The sequence below is a fragment of the Macrotis lagotis genome, chromosome X, assembly GCF_037893015.1.
Source record: "Macrotis lagotis isolate mMagLag1 chromosome X, bilby.v1.9.chrom.fasta, whole genome shotgun sequence".
NCBI lineage: Eukaryota > Metazoa > Chordata > Mammalia > Peramelemorphia > Peramelidae > Macrotis > Macrotis lagotis.
The window spans coordinates 431,418,864-431,442,043 of NC_133666.1; the positions used below are offsets into that span (position 1 = coordinate 431,418,864).

General features: G+C 32.4%; 1 protein-coding gene across 1 annotated transcript in view; it reads right to left on the bottom strand.

Moving 5' to 3' along the window:
- The window catches only part of SNTG1 (syntrophin gamma 1), a 536,013-nt gene that overhangs the window by 468,135 nt on the left and 44,698 nt on the right, over positions 1–23,180 (bottom strand). The window contains exons 4-6 of the mRNA XM_074202064.1: positions 18,047–18,104; positions 15,027–15,070; positions 14,782–14,823 (exon numbers count right to left, since the gene is read on the bottom strand). Coding sequence (XP_074058165.1) covers positions 14,782–14,823; positions 15,027–15,070; positions 18,047–18,104 — 144 coding nt within the window. The remainder of the gene's footprint in view (positions 1–14,781; positions 14,824–15,026; positions 15,071–18,046; positions 18,105–23,180) is intronic.

Below are 23,180 nucleotides of genomic sequence, written 5' to 3' on the forward strand. Positions count from 1 at the left end.
TCTTCCTGGTCCTGATATCTTCCAGTCCATAAACCATGACAAGAGGGATTTAACCTTCTGAAGCTCTGAAACCACCATCCTGATTTCACAAATTGCTCTTAACTTCATTCTTCAATTTCATACAATTATTTCTACATTTGAAGTGAATTAATATTAATTCATTTTATTAACTATTCAAATTCCTATGAGATAATTAGAATATGTAGAAATTTTAAAAATCAAGGCTGGGAACTACTGGAATAAAAAAGTTCATTCATTTCATCCCTGAATGACATTACATAAATTTAACAGAAAAAAAAATTATTGAACATATATTTAATAATCATATTAAAGGGTTTTGAAGCATTAAAAACACATTTTCAGTAATATGCAAGAAAAGTAAGTAATATTCCTCTATCTTAGCAAACCAATATATTTTTAGGAACAGAGAGAGACAGGCATGAATTCTTTCACCAAATATCAAGAGAACTTACTGGCTTCCCTTGTGAGAATGCACAGTCAGTCAGGGTTACTTATGTATGAGCTTTGACAATATTTAATAATCATAATCATAATCATATGTTCATACTTAGCAATTGAGTTTAACAATAATTACTGTCATCTGCATTGCATTTTAAAGTTTTAAAGCATTTTAGATATATTATTTTATTTTTAGACTCATAAGAACCCAATGTGATAGGTACAATTTTATAAAGGTGGAAGTAGAAGATTAGAATGATTTTCAGATAAAGGATTCAAACTCTTAGGTCTTTTTTTTTTTACAATCAAATATAATAATCACTACACCATATTGCCCTTTCAGTTCTTTACTAAGCATTGTTCCCATGACAACCCAAAGCTCACAAAAGTTCACTACATGATGACACAGGTGAAATCAAAACTGAAAAATAGTTTTCTCTTGATCTCAAGCATAGCAATAAGTCCAATAAGCATAGCAACCTCTCTCCAAACCTATAAGATTATTTAAAACCTTTTGACTGGATTTTTCTATAGTACAACACATGTTTTATCTAACCATGAATGGATGTTCAGCATTATGCTTATATAGAAATATTACCTTTAATACCATCTTTTGAATCATCCTAAAAACAAGATAGTAGCTTTCACTCAGTTTTAGTCAAGTTCATGATTGTTTTTTTCTCTTTTAAGTCAGATATGAACTTTCCTTATATCAGCTCCTCTCACTTTTCCTACTTTTTACCCTTTAACTAATTCCGACATTCATCTCTCTTTTTCTATGACTCTTCTTGCAATATCGTTACTGTGCATTTAAAGAGAATTTTCATTCTCTCCTTCCATCTTATCATATCTTTTCATGGGTCCCTGTCAGCATGTCTGACTTTTAATCTTACATTGGAGAAAAAGATGATAATAATCATCTCTAAAAATATCATATTAATTAAACTCTTCTTCTATAGAATAGTTTTCAAGTCCAAATCATGAAAAATGGTATGATAGTATATATATATATATATATATACATATATATATGTATATATAATCAAAGCAAATACAGTTGCAGACATCTTCCTTCCTTTGTTGAATTCATAGTGAGATGCCATATCCCAGAAGAGTATTTTTCCCTTCTCCTTCCTTGAAAAAAGTATACTAGAAAACTATGTCTGAGGAATCAAAGAAGAATCATAAATAAACAAAACAGATAAAAATATTTCTTCAAAATTCATAAGTAAACATATGCCAAGCATGATATTTGTGAATGAAAGCCCTGTCTAGATTTAGGGGATCCAATTTTTAAATTCTGTTTCTAAAGCTTATTACTTTTTTGATGTGTCTCAAGTTCGATTAACCTTCTTGGCCTTCAGTTTCCTCATTTGGAAAATGAAGGGATTGAATTTAATGACTGCTGAGGTCTCAACTCTTAAAAGATATAATCCTAGCATCTCTGAAGGATTTAAGTGGCACTATTCAATATCTTGACCAAGAAATTGCCGAATAGAGCCAAGAAGAGTTGGACATAAAAGAAATGACTAAACAACAGTAACAACTATGAGACAATTGAACCACATCAGAATTTTTTGTCATCTAGTCAGAAAATCATTTATGCTAGTTCTTGAGGTTGCAACCAAAGCCTCAAATCATGTAACCATGAATACTTTGCATTCTTATTGTGTGTATAATTTAATTACACATTCAGGGTTGTCCTAACCATTTTAGCTTTCCCCACTAGGGGAGCATATCTTTAGAAACAAGAAGGGATCTCAGGGACTATTAAACCCAGACTTAAACTCATTGCAAATAAAGAATTAAACTCCTAGAAGCTGAAGTGTCTCTTTCAAGGTTACATAGATATTCCCAAGTTCAAATCTAAACCTGTATCCATCCTCTCTTTCAAAACCTGGTGCATTTTCTGCTATAGTATGTTGATCACATTTCTAATAAATTCATCTCACAAAATTCTTAGTTACTCTTTTTTCTAAGGATCTCAATCTAACTCCACTTAAATTATTTGAAAGCATAGCCACAATGTAGAACCTGTAATCAATTGATACAGTCCCGAGATCTTAAAATCAAGAAACTGACCTTTCTAATTATAATGTCCTGCCTTTCAATTTAACCTCTCCTTTTTTAGTTGATGTTCTTTACACTTTGCATTTTGCACCTCCAGGACTTGAAACCCATATACACACTGTATTCTGTCATATTGATATTTAGCCTTGATCTCAAAGCCAGCCATTTCACTTCGAATTTTTCACATTTACTTGTGCCATTCATTCCATCTCTGGCCTCCTGTTTCCATTAGAAACTTTTCACTTTGCATCCACAGTTCAGCAATACCATCTGCCCCTTCTAGGATAAACTGATGTCTTCTAACTTAATCAGTGTGTTGCTAATTTACCCTGGGATACCCAACACTTTCCTGTCTGTCTCCTTTAATCCTCCATCCTACTAAAGGACTGGAGAATGAAGTACTTAACTCTTCATAAAGGTTTCCTTTAGATAAAGTAGGAAGTGGACTTTCAGGTGACTCCACTTTTCATCTGAAGCTTTTCTGGGTTTCACCTCCATAGAATAAGATGGAACTCTGTCTCTACTTTCCTTTTGTGTGTGGTCTTCCCCCATTTGATTGTAAGCTCCTAGATGGCAAGGACTCTTTCTTCTTCTTATCTAAATCCCCAGGGTTTAGTCCTGGACCTAGGATATAGTAAGGACTTATCAATTGAATCAGATTTGGATCTTTTATCTCTCCTTTCTTTTTTTTGTGTCTTTATTCTTTCTCTCTTTACCTGTTTCTTTCCCTTTACCCCCAAAATATGCTCAACTCTCTCCTTCCCTAATACTATTCAAGCTACAAACTCATCTCTCTCTTCCACATCCTGACAAGTCTTTTGTCAGTATTTTCCAAAACATTTTTTTCCATTTTCCTACCATTCAGTCTTGTAGTTTAGCTTCTGTCTACATCACTTTACTACTGCAACTTCTCAGTTAAATATCACTGATGACCTTTTGAGTTTTGAACACTATCAGATAACCTTATCACACCATTCCCTTTCTGCAGAATTTAACCTAGCCTTTAATATAAAATAGTCCTCTCTACTACCAAGAAATAAGGGTGAGAATAGAAGTGGAGCTTGGATTGAAGTTTTGCCTCACATAAACTCAAATCTCTTAGGGTTGGTGGACAAATAAAAATAAGGCAAAAGTAACTCAAGTAGGAGCAATAGGTGGCACAGTAGATAGAGCACTGACCCTGGAGTCAGGAGGACCTGAGTTCAAATTTGACCTCAGATTTAATAATTGCCTAGCTGTGTGACCTTAGACAAGTCACTTAATACCATTGCCTTGTAAAAAAAACAAAGAAAAAATGACTGAAGTGAAGGAGCAGTAACATCAGATTGATTATTTAGAGATAGTTCTGGGTTGTTAAGAATATTGATGCTGGTGTCAAAATTAAAGGGAAGAGCCAAATGGATTTTATATATCTAGTAAATAGACTGACATACTCAATATGAATATAAGAGAAATAGCATGAATTCACACTGTGCATAATTTATACAATAAGCAGGACTCAATTTCCTATATGCATATGTATAGGTATTTATGCCTGTCCATTCTTCCTTTCCAATGGCCCTTAAATTAGAGTTGGAAAATTCCCTCTGCTACCAGCAGTTTTATTCCCTATGGAAAAGACCATTCCTAAGAGGCAATGAATTGTTTGTAGAATTGAATTTGTTACTTTGAACTCTCTCTAAATAACAATCACAGAAAACTAATAAAAGAAACATAAGTAGATAATAATGGACTAGGATATTATTTTTATTGTTCATATCATGGTTTATTAAGAAATAATGACTACTAGCAATATTGCATGGATGTTACCAAAATAACTGGGCTATAGTAGATCTTAAATGATTTCTTACATGATTTTTTTTCCAGTGGAAGTTCATGCTAAAAAAAAATAAATGTTCTGCCATGATTAGCTCTCTTAAACAAGTACTTATCAATTAGGTTTCAAAAACCTATTTCTGAAAGATTGAAAACAATGTAATTTTTGCATGTTTAGCAAAACATGATTTGTAAGTCAGTGATATTTCAACAACTATTATAAAAATCTAAATGATTTGCCAGCCAAATCTATACCTCTAATCTGTTCCCCTGTGAATCATAGAATCGCCAATACTGGTTCAACACATACATTTATGCTGTATTACTCTTATATTGGTCTCTCCTTTCCATTTAAAAGTCAAAAATAGTATTTTGGACTTTATGCACAGATTTTTATATTGAGCATAAATTACACACAATTAAAATGTCGCTGTTTAGCACTTACCCACAGTTTCCTAAAAAGAAATATTTTGTTTTCATGGTTAGAGTGTTATTATTTCTTCTCACATAATTCTGCTGCTTCTCCTGCTTTGCTCTTGCAAAAAAATGTTGAGTTCTGTAATAACCATTTACTTTAGTACTTATTGGAAGATCATGACTTTAGAATTAAAGTGACAGTTATTGTAATTTCTGTGAATCCACTGGGAGATACAAATGCCTTTGTTGCCATACTACTGAGGCAACACTGTTAGGGTCTTTAGAAGAGAAAAATAAGAGTATCCATTAAAAGAGTTATTGAATTAATATCTTGCACCAAAATTAAATTCAAATATTCTCCCAGATTACTTCTAAAACTTCCCTATATTTATCTTTATTTCTGTACAAACCAACAGAGAATAATCTCATATTACAAAAAATAATTATTCAAAAAAAAGAAAAAAGACAAATATGAAGGAAATCACCCCAAATGGTTAAGACATGAAAAAAACTGGGAAAAAATATAGCCTCGTAATTCTTCCCACTCTGCAAATTAATATTCATTCTTCTCATAGCTCTCCTTTGGAGCCAAGCTTGTTGTTTGAAATTCTTCAATAATAACATTCAGTTGTTTTATGATTATTGTTATTTCTGCATATATTTTTGTGGTTTTATATAATATATATATATTGTTTCCTTGACTCTGCTTTCTTCATTTTACATCATTTAAGATAAGTCTTTCACTGAATGTCTTCATCTTTCTTGCAACATAACAATATTCTTTTACATTCATGTACCACGACTTACTTTATCCTTATTAATACACATCTGTTTTCTTTTAATTCTTTGCTACTATAAATGTTTTTGCTAATGTAAAAATGTTACTATAAATATTCGGGGGATTTTCTTTCTATTAATGATTTCTTTGAAGTATATTCCTGGCAGTAGAATCTCTGTATCAAAGGTATTGGATATTTTAGTCACTTTATTCACATAATTTGACATTTTATCTAAAAAGGTTGTATTGATTTATAGCAACATTAAGAATCTCTAGTATGCCCATCTTCACAAGATGCAAACATTGACTTCTATCATTTTTGTCAATTAGCTGTATATGTTATAATTTCAAGACTTGAAATTCTCTTATTTGTTATTTGGAGTTTTCTGTCATATGATTACTAAAGATTTGTGACTTTTTTGATAACTACTAATATCACTTGGCCATTTGTTTATTGGGGATGAATTTTTAGATATAATGTATATATATATGTATAAGAACAGACATCAATAAATATTTCATAGACATATATAATAATGTATAAATTATATAGGTTATAAATATACATATATACATAAATAAGTTATAGTTATATATATATATATAAGTATAGATAAATACTCTTCTAACTTAATTGGCACTATCAAATGATTCAGCATCAGAAAGTGGTATGAATTTATCTGTGCAAATAACATTACTGAAGAAGGAACACCATCAATTTGCCTCTGAATTTTATAGATACATATAGATTTCAATGTAGATATCAATATAAATACCTGTGAATTGTCTGTAGATCTTCTATACCATGTCCATATATGAGAGATTAGATGTAATTTTTCATTTAAATGCTTTCCTTCTTAACTGATATTCATTTATGTTGTTTGTATAGTTTTTCAGTTTCATGTGGCCAAAATTTTTTTATTTTATATTTAGTCATTATCCCTATCTTGCATTTGATTATTAATATATCTCCTATATATAGCTATGAAAGATTTATCATCTGCTTCTAATTTTTTTTTGTGATATCTTCTTTATTATTTAAGTTTCACATTTATTTTGGATTTATTATAGAAATATAAGCCATACTAAACAAAATATCCAATATAATACTAATTTTTCAAGCAAATTTTTTTATGAAATGGGAGTTCATTAGTAATGTGATGTTTATTAAGTGATACAGGGGCAGTTGAGTGACTCAGAGTCAGGAAGACCCATCTTCCTGAGTTTAAATCTGGCATTATTTACTAACTAGTTCTGTGATTTTTGGGCAAGTCACTTAACGTATTTGCCTCACTTTCCTTATCTACAAAATAAATTGGAGAAGGAAATGTCAAACCACTTCAGTATCTTTGCCAAGAAGACCCCTGATACAAGGTGACAGAAATGACTCAAATGAAAAAAAACAACATAACAATCAATGAATGACTAGATAAATGAATAAAGGATTTATTAAGTTATTCTATGTCCAAAGTACTTTACTCATCATTGGTGATTAACATAGAAATGGAAGACAGAGTGTCTCTCTCTCTTTCTATCTCTCTCTGTCTCTGTATCTTTGTCTTTCTCCGTTCCTGTCTCTCTGTCTCTTTATCTCTCTCTCCGTCTTTCTGTCTCTCTCTTCAATTTCAAGTCAAGTAGAAAAGTCTCTGATCCTTAACATTCAGAGGCAAAGCTGATGGTGTTCCTCCTTCAGTAATCTTATTTCTACAAATAAATTTACACCCCTTTCTGATGTTGAATTATTTAACAGTGCCAAAGATCTTTAATGACAAGGACTTTCTTTTCTAGGCCTTCAGTTGATGTGGCAGAAGCTATTCCTAGGATATTCTTCTATATGATTGATTCCTAGGATGATGATTTTGAACACTATAGTGGAAGCAATATTATTCTAAAGTCACTTGGATTCTGGATTCTGGCCTTTCTCCCTCAGATGACAATGGTAGTCAAGGTTGTAGTGCTGTTTGTTTTGCTTTCTTGGTATATTGTGTCTCATGGTCCTGCTGTGGTTACACTAGCTTACCTGCCTTATGAGGCATTTGGTTGGTAGGTTGGTGAGATTGGTTGCTCCCCTTTTCACTGATGTTAATTCCTTAGATGATATCTTCAAGGGCTGGGTAGTAGGTAGGATTAATTGAAAGAGGAGGGGCTGTTGTTACTCCACAGGTTCTTATGAGCATCTCTTTTGGTGCCAGTTATCCATCAGTTGTTGTTAGTGGTTATAAGGAAGCTTTGACTCTTCTATTACAATGGTTTTCCTCCTCATTACTGGCCAAAGGAGCATGACTGGAAGCAGGTTTAGCGGTCTTGGAGACAATGCTAACAAGTATTGAAAAGTATAGTTGTGTTTCATTGTTCCTGATTGCCCTTTGTCTACTCTGGTTAATAAAACTGCTGTTATGGATTTCACATGTTTATAATGAATGATTTCTTGGATGGATTGCTTTAGTCTGACAGGTTTTTACTCAAATTTTTTAAATTGATAGTCTTTAATGATTTTGATTCTCCTTTTAGCTTAATCCATTCTATATTTTCTTTAAATTTTAGAACTAGATTTGCCTCATTAAAAAGTGTCTGATAAATTTTCCACCTCAAATTTTAAGAATAGTTTGTATAGTATTGGCATTGACTGTTTCAAACTTTGTTAGACTTCTGTGAATCCATTAAGAACAATTTGGTCTTTGAATACTTTAAAGGTATTCATCTATTTTACTATCTGTTTCTCACTATTATCTATTTATCTATTTATCCATCTAACTGAGCAAACTAAGTTCTAATACTATTTTCCATATATTATATATTCTGCTTTTGTTGTGATTTCAACTTATAAATTTGTTATTTAGATTTGACTTTCTATCCTACTTGAAAAAAAGAGTTAGCTAAATGTCATCTTTTTTGTTTTTGAAAAGAACGAACATAATTTCATTGATCAATTCTAGTCTTCATAATCTTTTTGTGTTCTAACTACCTTTCTTTTCTAATATTCAGTATCTCCCTTTTTGTGCTAATTTTGGTTTTATTTGAAAGTTTCTTAATCCTTTCACTTTCCATTTTGTTGAAGAATGTTTGTGGGGATTTTGAACTGTTCTAACTGTTTCCCAGAAATTTTGAAATGTCCCTTCACCATTATCATTTTGGATATAATCCCAAAGCCCATTACTATACAATTTTCTCTTAACTGTGTATATGAATTGTGTCCTGAGGAAGACTGGGGTAGACTTGATAGATACGGGTAGTTCCAGGCTTCTTTGGTCTTCTTCAGGGCTCTTCAAGCTTCAAGTGCTTCCAACTTCTAGCTTCAAAAGAAAAGGTGGAAGAGCCTAACCCCACTTGATGCTGCTGAAGGAAAAGACTCAGGGAAGGCATGAGAGGAGTATCAATCATATCTTTATTTCTATCTTTCTAGGAAACTTCTCTTTGAATGAGATCTAAAAACTCTTTCCCTATTGGCTAAGATATCTTATTCCTATGAAAGAGTTCCTTATCTCTGTATTTTGTGGCATGTATTCTCCCATGTATACCTTCTCTAATTCCCATTTTGCTACTATTTCTTTGCTATTTTTTTTTTTTTGGTGTTTATTGTGGAGCTAATATTTGGTGGAAAAGGTCAGTTAGTTATAAAGTTTGGAGTTCTCCTTCCCCTAATAATGAAAAACATCAATGAGAAGTTACCATGAACTCAATCGTATACATGAGGCTAACAATATTTAAGGAAACAAATAGATTTAATTTTAGCCCAGTACACCTTCACTCAGCAGAATAGTGTCCTCTGATCGTAAATTCCTTCTCCTTCTTCCTGGTAAGAATAAAAGTCTCCTTTGGAGAAAGATCAGGGGAAAAGACACTAGAGATTCCATTCAAAGCACATATGGACACTTGCTACAGGAAGTGGAGCACAGGCCCTCACCACATATGGACTTTGCTACATATGTGGTCTCCATGTATTTGCATTTAAAATGCTTTATTAAATTTTATTGATATGTTTTACTTTTCCAATTAACAGAATTTCTCCCAGCAATTTCCTCCCCTTCCCAGAGAGCCATTCCACATAATAAAAAAATTTGTTTTTTAATGAAAAAGGAGAGAGAGAAAAATTAGCAAAATCCATCAATACATTGAAAAAGTGTGTAGATATATTCTACATGTGTGAAGTTCTCAAGTCTATAAAGGAATGAATGTGTTTTGTTTTGGAAGGGGGGAAGAGGGAGGGAGAGTGTGTATCTTCTAATATTTCTTCTTTGAACTATTGTAGAAAAAAAAAATCCTATCCCTTTACCCTATGGAACTGAGGCTAATTATTTTATTTATTTGTTTTTTTTCCCTTAAAAGGTTTTGAGATATTCCTTGAGATTTTGCTGGCTAAGGATAGTAAGGGCTCAAACTGTTGATGTGTCTTTACTACATTAAAAAAAAAACAGGAGTAGAGGGAATCGCAGACACGTTTGATAGATGAATATGATGGAAGTTTTACTCAGCTGAATTTATTCAAGTGTTTCTCAATGCAAATTCTCATTAAATAGTCTTGGCTAAGTAAACTCTTAAAAACTTTTTTTCTTTGAATGACTGATAAAAATCTCATTTTTTTCTAATATTCAAGTTGAACTATGTGGGAAGGTCCTTGTCTAAACTAATCCCAGGGTAGACCAAAAACCTTGCTTAATGGTTATAATTTTGCAGCATTCTCATTGGATTGTTTTGTGGTTGTTCCTTCTTTTTGCACTATTATAGTCACTGAGTCTATTATTTTCATAGCTATCCTTAATTTATTTGGGATCAGATCATATGAATATTTCCATTCTCTCTATATTCTTCACATTGTTTTATTTCTTACAGGTCTTTATTTATGCTGTGAATTTTTGATTTTGCTTTTCTGATATCATGCTTGTAAATCCTATTTATTGGATTCACCTCATGCATAGTCAATTTTATTTTAGTCCTTTTTTTGTTTTGCTTAGCTATGTTTCTTATAAACAATAGATTACAAGATTTTATTTTCTTATCTAATCTTTAATTTTTATTTTATTGTATTTTTTAACCCATTCCCATTCAAAGTTTTAAGCAAACAACTGGTTTCTAGAGGTAAATGTGTGCAGGACACAGTTTTAAGTTTAATCTCCATAATTAACATTTTCTCAATCAATTTCTTAAGTCTGGACAATCAATTAAAAAAAAGGAAATCAGCTCCTGATTTGTAGTATTGCCTGATTTCCCAAATATAAATGGTTGCACTGGAAATTAACAGTCAACTCTTTCAAATCAGTCCAAGCCAACTCTAGCATACATGAATATATATGCACATATGTTTCTGTGAATGTATGTCCCAGCATGTCTGGCAATGAAACAAAAGGCATCAAGTCATTATTTTTTAAAAATTGAATAGTCTCTCTTGGTATATTTATGTCCCTTAGTATGGTTTTTTAAAAAGTATATGTTCCAGAGGATCACATGTCATTTGTAGTATACTCCTAGACTCCTTTTCCCTGAAACAGAATGAACCTAGCAAGTCTTATTAGTAATCTATTCTAATCTTTTATACATCCCTAATCTATTTCATCACAATTTGTCTAAGCATACTGCCTACCTCTGAAGAACAAATTGCATATACTATTCCATCTGATAGCATGGTGCTTTAAAATAGATCTGACTTTTTTTTTCCCCCTTCTGAATAATGAGTATAACTTCTTTGTATTTACAGCACAGAATAAAGTTGAAAGGTTTTTTGTTTTGTTTTTCTATAACTACTGTGATTTCAGTAAAAATTTAAATATAATCAGAAACAGAAATCTGTTTGGTTGACCAAAGTTTTTTTCCCCATGTCTATGTATAAAAAGAAGATTTTTCTATATTATCCCTGAGAATGGATAAAAAAAGCAGCATAGGGGGATAGAACACTTGCTTTGGAATTAGGAAGATCTCTCTGTCAAGGCAGCTAGGTGGTACAGTGGATGGAATGCAGGGCCTGGAGTCTGAATGACTTGTCTTCCTGAGTTAAGATTTGACCTCAGATATTAGCTAGCTATGCGGCCATGGGCAAGTAAATTTTTTTTTTTTTAGATTTTGCAAGGCATTGGGGTTAAGTGACTTGCCCAAGGCCACACAGCCAGGTAATTATTAAGTGTCTGAGGTCAGATTTGAACTCAGGTACTCCTGACTCCAAGTGCTCTATCCACTGCGCCACCTAGCCGCCCCCATGGGCAAGTAATTTAAGCCTATTTGCCTCAGTTTCTTTATCTATAAAATAATCTGGGGAAGAAAACGACAAACCACTCTTTTTTTTTTTGCCAGGAAAATCCTAAATAGGTTCATAAACTGTCAGACATAACTGACTGTGTCATCCCAGAAAGTGATTTCACCTCTCACTAGCCCCAGGAAATTCTCTCAGACCATCAATTAAATAATGCATGCCAATCTGCATTAAGAAGAATTTTTTTTTTAGCAGGAGAATTATACTTGAATGAAAAGAGTCTGTAAAAAACAATTATAATTGAAATATTTTTCTTTTATTATCATCATTAAATTTAATTTCATAGTATAGTCTTCATTAGAAAGTAGTAATAAGGTTATATTGTCCTTATAGAACATGTGGTAAATATTAAGGTTTGGAATTTTTTTTTCAGTTAATTGCTTTCCGTCCTAAGGAGTTAGCTTTCTTAAAAGGTGATATTCTTATACAAATAAATAAAACATATTCCAGCAACTACTCAGAGGCAATGTACCTGTAAGCAAATTGTTTGAGATTTTGCTGAAGAGAATGAGCTCCTACCATCATTTCTCATATCCCAAAATTCCACTGGGCTATCATCAATATACATGACTATTTGGGAACCAAGCATTCCCCTCCCTCCTTCCAAGAGTTTATAATAATGCTGAATTTGGTAATAGATGAAGATACTGAGAGACAGGTCACTAGGATCCATCCTTCTTGTCTCGTCCCATAAATTGGTGAGAAATATAGATTCATGGCTGGAATGCTATAAAGAATGGGGTCCCAACTTAGGTTGTCCAAGGTAGGAACTATATATATATAATGGTCAGGGCCAGCACCTGAGATATCAGGTAATGCATCCAAGGTGCACCCCAATAATTTGCTCTTCCATTCCATGTCTAGACCTTAGGTTGGGAGCTTGAAGGTAACTCTGAGGACATCTAACCTAGTCTTCTCATTTTATTGGTGTTCAGTCATTCAGTAGTATCTGACTTTATGACCCTGGGGACTGTACTGTCTGTGGGATTTTCTTGGCAAAAATAATGGAATGGTTTGCTATTTCCTTCTCCAGTGGATTAAAGCAAACATTTGTCCAGAGTCACATAGCTAGTAAGTGACTGGGGTTGCAAATGAACTCAGGTCTTTCTGACTTTGAGGCCCATTGAGACGTCTATCTCTTCTTCTAATTTTTGTACTTGTGATTGTTCAATCTTTTTCTTTCTTCTGTTATAATTATTTGTGATGTCATTTGGGCTTTCTTCACAAAGATAATAGAATAATTTGTCATTTTCTTCTTCAGTTCATTTTACAGATGAAGAAACTGAAGCAGAGTAAAGAGACTTGCCCAGGGTCATACAGCTAGTTAAGTATCTGAGGCCATATTTGAACCCTAACTGCAGATACAGTACTCTATCCTTTTCCTTTACCCACTCTATATTTATTTATATAAATGAAGTTCATTGAGCTACTCATTTAGCTGCTCATTTAGCAGAAAAGGAAATTGAGATCCAGAGAAATTAAATCACTACCACACTTTCTCACATGAAAAAAGACAAGAAAGGGGCTTTCAAAGACCTTCAGACTCCAGTCAATGCTTCAAAACTATCTGCTTCTAACAAAAGTAAAACGTTTAACTGAATTAACATTCTAGCATTCTCAAAATCTTTCCATTAGAAGAGTGAGCAAAGCTAAACCCCAGCATGCACCTCCTGCCTCACTACATATACATAAAGAATCCACAGGAAGCTAATCTCTTATGCCTGAGGAATGCCTAACCCCATTTCTGGCTAGATCAGTAACTAGCAGAGATTTCTGACAGTCTTAGATGATATAAATAATCCCTTCAGGTTCCCAAAATGGGAGGGGGGATGTTGGGATGCTTTTATAAGGTTCCTGAAAAAAGAGTGATATTCTCACCAGAAAGTTACCATAACATCATGAATCCAGAATGGGAAGGGACATCAGAGGTTATCTACTTTAATGTCCTCATTTTACAGATGAGGAAACTCTGAGAAAGGAAACTGTGACTTTAGAAGGTCAAACAGATAATATGCATTAAATGAAGGATTTGAACCCAGGTAGCCCTCTTGTTAATATCTTATACAGTTTACCATGAAAACATAAAGATATGAGAATTAACTCTTGCAAATGAGCAAAGAGTTTTAACCATAATTCCCAAATATTTATGATGTTGAATTTGGCATTGGGGTGCACCTTGGATGGCATGACCTGATATCTCAGGTGCTGGCCCTGACCATTATATATAGTTCCTACCTTGGACAATCAAAGTTGGGACCCCATTCTTTATAGCATTCCAGCCATGAATCTATATTTCTCACCAATTTATGGGACGAGACAAGAAGGATGGATCTTAGTGACCTGTCTCTCAGTATCTTCATCTATTACCAAATTCAGCATTATTATAATCTCTTGGAGGGAGGGGAGGAGAATGCTTGGTTCCAAAATTACTCCCTTCCTTTCACTTCACCATAGTAATGACTGCGAGAATGTCACAGTCATAAGGGAGTGGTGCTACATTTATATAAATAAATATATATAGGGAAAAAGAAATATTTATAATTTTTTTTCTATTTGTCTCTTTGGTTTAGAAAGCTTCAACAGCAGTAACTTTGGTCACCCTATAATAAAAAACAAAACAAACAAACAAAAAAAGAAACAAAAGGGGAAAAAAAACCCTTCAAATGTTAGTCTTATCCTCAGCAGACTGTTAATTCTTTTGGTCACTCCATAAATATCAACTAGTGAAAAATAGCTCCCATTTAGAAAGATGTTGGGTTGATGAATATAAAAAAAAATGGTATGAATGTTCACAATAAAAACTAGCCATATTCTTTATGTGATAGTGTACCAATTAGGGTCTAGTAGGGCAGAAAAAAAAATCAATGGAATGGAGATTTGAGCAAGATACTGGCAAATGCCACACTTCTATTCTGAACAAAAAAGAAGCCATCTCCAATATCATACCAAACACCTGTTTACACAAATGTTCTTTCATTAAGAAACATAAAAACAAACTTACCACTTCTTCATGTCTACATTTTCTCACATTTATTCCATTAATCTGAAATGAAAATAAATTTAAAAATAAAAATTGTCTTGCTCTTTGTCTTGTAAACTGAGTTTACAGTTTTCTTTTAAAGATAAATTAAGCCTATATATATATATATATATATATACACACATATATATATGTATATATATGTGTGTGTGTGTGTGTGTGTGTGTGTGTGTGTGTGTGTGTGTGTGTATACGATGTTTACATACCTGAAGAATGGCATCCCCTATAAAGAGCAGTCCGGAAAGTTCCGCTGCAGTAGAGAAAAACAAATTATTCCTGCAATTTTTGCCATGCTGAAATAAAACTTTATCAATTGGATCATACATCCAGAGCTAGAAAACAAAACAAATCAAAGTTCAGAGTTTAAATAATCCAATTCTATTATTTTATAAATGAAGAAACTGAAGTACAGAAGTAGGTGGTAAAGTAAGGTTCCAACTTGAATCCTCTTACTTCAAACCACTAGTATTCTTTTCACAGCATCACAAAGAATATTAAATATAATGGTATCAAGATAATCTTCTTAAAACAATTAACTTTTTTTTGATTAAAGTTTTTGGAAAATGTTTTCTCAAATATAAAATTTTATGTATATAACATTCTTATGTATTTATTTATCTCTTACTTTGGCTCAACAAAGTAATACAATACACCCCACAAAGTCATTAGAATAGAAAATGATTTTTTGACAATTCCATTTGGATAGTGAAATCAAGTTCTTAGTCTGCTTTCTTAAATGGTCTTATCTATTCAGATTTCTGACACTCTTGTTTCTAATACCCTAGCTGTTGAATTGGCTTTTAAACTTCTTTTTAGACATTATCTAATTTCACTGATTTTCAGTCTAAGGCAGCCAAGTAGCTTTCAAAGTATGTCTAAATATATAATATCTGAACTTGGCTTTGAAAAATAAAGAATGATTAGACTGAAAGGTTTAAGCTTCAAATATTCAAAATTGCCTCCCAAAATGAATTGGGTTTATTCATGTAGTAGAGAGTTCCCCATCACTGAAATTCTCCAAGAGAAACCGGTATGATCATTTTAGAAGACATTCACATCCAGGTTATTAGTCAGATTCAGATGAGAGATGATTTCTGTGGTCCCCCCCACCTTTTTTTAGGTTTTTTCAAGGCAAATGGGGCTAAGTGTCTTGCCCAAAGCCACACAGTTAGGCAATTATTAAGTGTCTGAAGCTGGATTTGAACTCAGGTATTCCTGACTCCAGGGCCAGTGCTCTATCTACTGTGCCACCTAGCCGCCCTGTGGTCCCCTTTAATGCTGAGATTCTGTTAATAGCATGCATGTTCAAGGAAAACCTTGAACTTGAAATTTTAAAAAAGTATACAAGGCTTTTAGTCTTGCCTCTTGCACTTTGTAGCTATGTACTTATTTATTAACTAGAGAAAAACCACTTACCCAATAAGGATCTCAGGTTCCTTATCTAGTAAATAGGCATCTTTGGACATATTGACTTCTAAGATCCCATCTAAACATTGATGATGTTTGTCCTTCGTTTTCAAAGAAAATTGTGACATCAAGGAGGTGATGCCATGACAAACATGTGAATTGGATTGGAGTGAGGGGGTGCTGTGCTAAATAGTCAGTCTCATTTTCTTCTCCAGATTCATGCCACATATAAGGAAGATTGGAAATACCCCTGGTTGCAAGGCATTCAGGGTTAAGTGACTTGCCCAATGACCACTAAATAAGCAGTTTTCATTGGCTGCCTTTTTATGAAGTGATTTGCTTGTCATCAAACTTATATGCTGTGTCCTTATAACCCACCTTTTTTTTCCCCTCCAAATAAGCTCATTTTTAAATGATAAAAAGTATGATTTGAAAATTAAGGGAAAAAAAAGAAAAAGAAACCAGGGACAGTTAAGTGGTGCAATGGACAAAATACTGTCCTTGGAGTCAGGAGGACCTGAGTTCAAATTTGACCTCAGACATTTACTTCTTAGCTGTGTAATCCTGGTCTAGTTCCTTGACCCAATTATAAAGAAAGAAGAGAAAAAGAGAATAAAGAACTTTTCCATTTTCAAAAAAAGATAAAGGCAAGACAAAAGTATATAATTTTACATGATAGCTGAATCAGGGGGAAAAACAACAAAAAAGTAAATACAATGGAAGGAGCCTGGTTCTCAAGTCAAGGGACATAAGTTTAAATTTTATCTACTGATTATTACTTGAGTGACTTTGAAAAATCACTTTCTTCTTGTATGCAAGTTTGTTTGTTTGTTTTTTTTACTCTGTGAAATGAGTGAATAGACTAAATGGCCTCCAAGGTCTCCTCCACTTTTAGATCTCTGTTCCCTTAAGTTTAGTGATATATATTAAATAAAGCTTTGTTAATGGAATGAGGGAGTACTGAGTTTGAATCCTGCCTCAAATGTGCTAGCATGAAAAAAACACAGACAAATCACTTAAGTTCCTTCAGCCTTAGTTTCTGCATCCATAAACTATGAATAATATTATTTACTTAACAATATGATGCAGATCAAATGAGATAATATATGTAAAGTGCTTTGTAAAACTTTAAATGCCATATATATATTTAAGCTATTATTATAAAAATATAATTTTCTCCCCACGTGATTTACAGGTTGGTATTTCTTTCTTTACACCATCTCCAGCAGGTCCTCACTTAAATGAATATGTTACCTGAGAAGAATTACAAACCATATACTATGTGAATAACTCTAGTGAATTTGTGAAAGAGGAGGGCAGAGAAATTCTCTAATACAGGGTGATGCTGGAAAAGGAAAAATATAGAGTGTTTCCTTAGATTACCAGAAAAATATGAAAAAGTACTTGACACTTTGGTTATGAAAGAGGAAACTCTCTCTCAAGGGGGAAAATGTAGAAAGAGGGGCAGTTGGGTGATGCGGTGGACAGAGCACTGACCCTGAATTCAGGAAGAACTAAGTTCAAATCCAGTCTTAGATACTAGATATTTATTAGTTGTGTGATGTTGGGCAAGTAACTTAATGTCATTGCCTTGCAACACCCAACCCCCCAAAAAATGTGGAGAGAGAAGCTATATATAAACATAGAGATTTAGGGCAGTGAAAAATGAACTTTTGTTTATGGAATTACCTATAAGCCTTATAACATCTGTTTTTAAAAGAAGACATACATACTTAAGTTTGATTCTTATTTTTTAACATGCTGTAAGATCTACTTGAAAGTAGTTAGAGTTACTATATAATGGTAAATCAACACATACCTCTTTGTTCTTTGGAAATTTTTGAAATTACAACTGGAATGTTATGTTCTGCTCCCCCCTGGAATATAAGTAAAAATAATATAATTGATTGTTTGAAAAGTTTAAAATACATTTATAAATTAGCAATTAGTTCACAAAATCCATTTACCATGTTTTCAGTGAGCGGGAGGGGAGAATCAAGAGTAGCATGCTAAATGGAGACTGCTTATTTGGGACAGAAATATAAATTAATTTTCCTATATTTGTCTGTAACTTCCTCTTATCAAGTTAATTATTTCTGAAGGTTCATTAACTAATTTAAATTACAAGATTACTGTATTCAGTTTTGAATGAATTATATTGATTTTTAGAAATATATTTCATGGTTCATCTGAATTTCGTGACTAATTGCTTCAACATTTCAATATATTAAATATATATATATATATACACTTTCAAAATCATATAAAAGCAAAATGAATGCTTTATGATCTAAATAGCAAAAAAGTAGTTAAACAAAATGATCTGAAAGCTAATATAGCTTTAAAAATTAAAATCTCTTACTAAACTACTGTTGGTAAGTTATGATTAAGATGCTGAAAAATCAAGGTTAAACAGTTGAAGCCTTTAGAAGAAAGATAAATTTTATCCTTTGTGCAATGGAATTTTCCTATCTTTTAGTATTTGAGAGCATGCTTGAGGACTATTTTCCTCTAAAATAAAAATCCCCTTTCTTCTTTGATAGAAGCAATAGGATAAACATCTGGCAATGTGTTCACATCTCACTTTATTAAGTTTTATAATATGAAACTCCTCCTAAGTAGGAAAGAATTCCTGAAGGGCTCTGTTTCTTTTAATAAACCCCTTAAGAATTATGTATGGGATGCACTGGAAAGATTGCCATTAAGGCCTTCTCTTTGCAGAAATTCCTTCCTCAGGGTACACAGGTGCTTCATAGTTCTTTTATCTTTATAACTAAATTGAAATCTAGAGTATTACAAGGATATTTTATGTAATGCTGCCTAAGCATCTTGAAATCACCTTCCCAAAACATCAAGCATATGTTCAGAAGGAAATCTTGATGATGGGTTATTCCTCCTTTCTAATATGCTGATAAAGGTATTTTCCAAAATAATCTGGATGAGATTCATCACTAAAATTCACTTTCCAATGAACTCCAATAATTCACAACACTAAAGGCCTGACTTTACTTTGCTGTTATTTTTTATATATGTTCATATACACACTAACTTAATTATTGATGATTTTCTAAGAGTTCATTTAAACTTTGAGGTTTTAAATCTTACAGTCCATTTTATCTATAGAAACAATATAATTGTGATTTCTGTTAAAAGTTAAATCAGAAATAAATTTAGTGCTAAATAATACAGCTGTTTAGAACTATGCAGATTTGTTTGAAACTAGGAATTCATGAAGATAGTATATTATGTTATATTGGAAGTGATGATCATTATAGTTTCAGATGGATGAAGAGTTCAAGGAGAAGAAAAAAGAGGAAGATATAGAGGAAAGAAAGGAAAAATAAGAATAAGATAATGATAGTATAGGGTAGAACTAGAAAAATTTTTAAAATATGGGTAGCTCTTGATTAATGTGAACAATGTTAATTGGCCACATTTGCACTGCCCATTTCCATTGGATTGGAACCAATTGTCATAACTGCATAATTATAACTTTGAATAGTGTGAATTTGAACATATTCCACTTAATGGAATTAATTTTTTGTGCAAATTCCTACTGAACTTTAACTTGGAGGAGTTCCCTACTTTTTTTTTCAATTTTCCCCTATTTCTTAAAGATCCCACTCTCCATCATAGTAATGTCTTCATGTCACTCAAAGTGTCCTACAAGGTACTCTGTATTCTAAAACCACCATCTTTCCTGACAACCAGCTCTCAATGTAGATAGGCATAATAGATGAACTAGGAATGAGAAATCAGGATAAGAATCCCACATTAATTAGTCACTTATTACTTAGTAGCCTAGAGACCCTGGGTGATCAGTTTTGTTACTCTGAATCTCAGTTCTCCTTTTTGCTAATATGGAAATACTATCTACTTATCTGGGTTTTCATAAGAAAAAAATTTTAAAGCATTTTATAAGTATCAGGTATTGCTATCATTCCTTTATAGTTTATATCCACTAGGTTCTAGGAGGAAAACTGATAGATGGAAATAATTTATTTAATAAACAACTATTTAGTGAAATGGTATATAGTAAATGGATCTAGTCATCAGAAAAGATTACTTAAGGTTTTTGAATCAATGTAAATGAATAAATTAATGAGTTAAATGAAAAAAAGTATATTCTTATCTAAATCTCTCAATGAAAATATGACTATTCTAAGTAATATTTAACACTTGTTTTGTGTTTTACATTATAAGGGAGAGAAAAAAATGTACTGGGTATTAAGTACTTATTCATGAAGACACAATTTGTTGCCTCACAGGCAAAGATATAAATATAGACAAAAAATATTTGGAGAACAGTACCCTATGGAGCAGAACAAATATAATTATAGTTGAATCTACATATCATTCTATATGAGGTATATTTGTTATTTATGTTCCAGGTTTTCTAATATTCTCTTCATTTTTAGAGATATAGAATGTTAGAGCTTTAAAGAATCTTAAAGATAATCTGGTCCAGTCCTTTAATTTTAAAGTGAAGAAATTGAGAATTATTGAGCTGAAAGAATAAAACAGAAGACCACATAGTTGGTTAAGGGGGAAAAAAAAGCAGGATTCAAACTCAGGTATTTTGACTCCAAGTTTAGTACATGTTCTTAACTTCACTTCTAATATTAAAAAAAATGTACTTTCAATGACAATAATAACACATATCAGACCATGTGTTCTGAATTTGGGATGGAAAAGTTCAGTCATCAAACTACTGCTCTATCATCAGTTGACCACTTTTGTTGCAGTTTGTTTTGTTTATTTAATTTCAAGTAATTAAAGATAGAGAATTTTTTTTCTCAGATCATTTTGTTGAGGGATTGGTTGAAAATTGGCCAACACAAAAATAGTGCTGATGATAAAGGTGCACAGCATCTTTAATTCCTCAGTGGCTATGGTTTCATCCAATTCTGAAACAAGCAATCTACTCCTCCCATTTCTTCTCTTCCCATCTCCTAACTTTTCCCCCAAGGAATTTACTCCTGATGGACTATGAAAAAAATTTCTAAAAGAAAACAATGAAGGGAGGAAATGAGAATGAAAATGAAGGGTTTTTAATGTATGGAAAGAAAAATGATTTAAGAGAACCAGTCCTGACATTTAAAAAAAACTATTGAAAAATTGGCTGGATTTCTCAAAAACAAAGATGAAGATATTGCTGCTTAAAAAGATTAAGATCTATTTCCTCTTATATAATCATGAATATAATAATTAACAGTGTGATATTTTGAAGCCTTTGGAAATTTTTGAGCTTCTACCTTTAAAATAACCTTTTTTCTGTTTCTGCATATATTGCTAGAAGGAAAAGTCTTAGAAAATTAAATTAAAAAAACTTTATGAGTTTTCTTCAGAGTTAGCAGAAGAAGGAATTTATAATATGTATTCTCATATATGAGAGGAGAAACCTGAATCTGAAATAACCTACAATGACAGTAGAGAGATCAGATTTGTCCTCGGTAGAAAAGAAAAGAGTTTTCTGGGGAGCTAGCTTAGACTAGAACTTGTTTCTTTTTAGAAGACACTGACAAATTTCAAACATCAGGCTTACAAATAAACTTTTTATAATATAGATTATTTATAAATTGTAGGCTGCATATAAAAATTTTTGGTAATTAATTAGAGAATTTTCATGCATTCGGTGCAAAAGTTTAGTAATATCAGTAAAAGCACATTCACAAAAATCCATACTATAAAGTGATACTAATGACAATATCATTTAACACATTTAGGAAAATATCAGAAAACTGTCAGTTATTGCTTTGTACAGGAAAAAAAATCAGGATACAAAAAGTTTCTTTAAAAAATACTAAAATGGATGTTTGACAATTATTGAAATTGAAATTTTAGTGAAAATTTTTAGTTCTAGTGATCTTTTTTACTCATCCATCAATATATAATGTATCATGATGAAGGTAGTAAAAAGCAAAATCAATGTTCAAAGACTATCTAAATATGGTGTATAGGGCTACTAGTTGGCATAGTAGGATAGAGCATCAATCCTGGAGTGAGAAAGACCTGGGTTCAACTCCAGCCTCAGACTTGCTGTGTAATCATAGTCAAATCACTTAACCCTATTTGCCTCAGTTCCTCATATGTAAAATAAGCTGGAGAAGAAACAGCAAACCGCTCTAGAATCTCTACCAAGAAAATCCCAAATGGGGTCCCATCGAGTTGAATATGACTAAAAAACAAATAAGAACAACAAAGATGATGTACTTCTTTGCACCCTCAGTATCCATTTTGTTATTCTGCCTCCAATACAAAAGCAGAAGGGGGACCACAAAAGATAGGAGACATTTTTTCTCTACTTCTTCATTAGATGATGCTATATCAAGTGGAAGCTATTGATGATGAATCTTTTTCATTCTGAAATAATATGGAAAAGGATCAAGCAGGAAAAGCACTTATGGATGGGTTAAAATTTGCAATGTTTAAGGAAATATTGATATATTTGGGGATCACACAGTTACTGAGGTATCATAGTATGAACTTGACTATAATTTATAATTGAATATATCAATTAATCCTTACAACATATTCATCACAGAGAATTAAGAACAGGGATTATGAATATAGCTGTAGCAGTATATCCACTATTTTACTAAAATACTTCTACCTAAATTATTTTTGTTTTTATTTTAAAATCTTACAAAATTTTAAATTTCAAAGCAAAATCAATTAATATAGACTTACAGATATTAAATGCACAAATCCAATCAATTCTACTCCCATTTGCTCAATCTATATACTTCTTTCTCTGATTCAGTCTCTGTCTCAGTATTTGCCCCTGTCACAGTCCCTGTCTCTCTCTCCCCATATCTGCCTCAATTTGTCTGTCTTTCTGTCAGTCGTCTGTCTTTCACATACACACACATGCATGCACACACACATGCACACACAGACACATACATACATATACACACACATTCATACATAGGCCTAATGATGAAATTTTT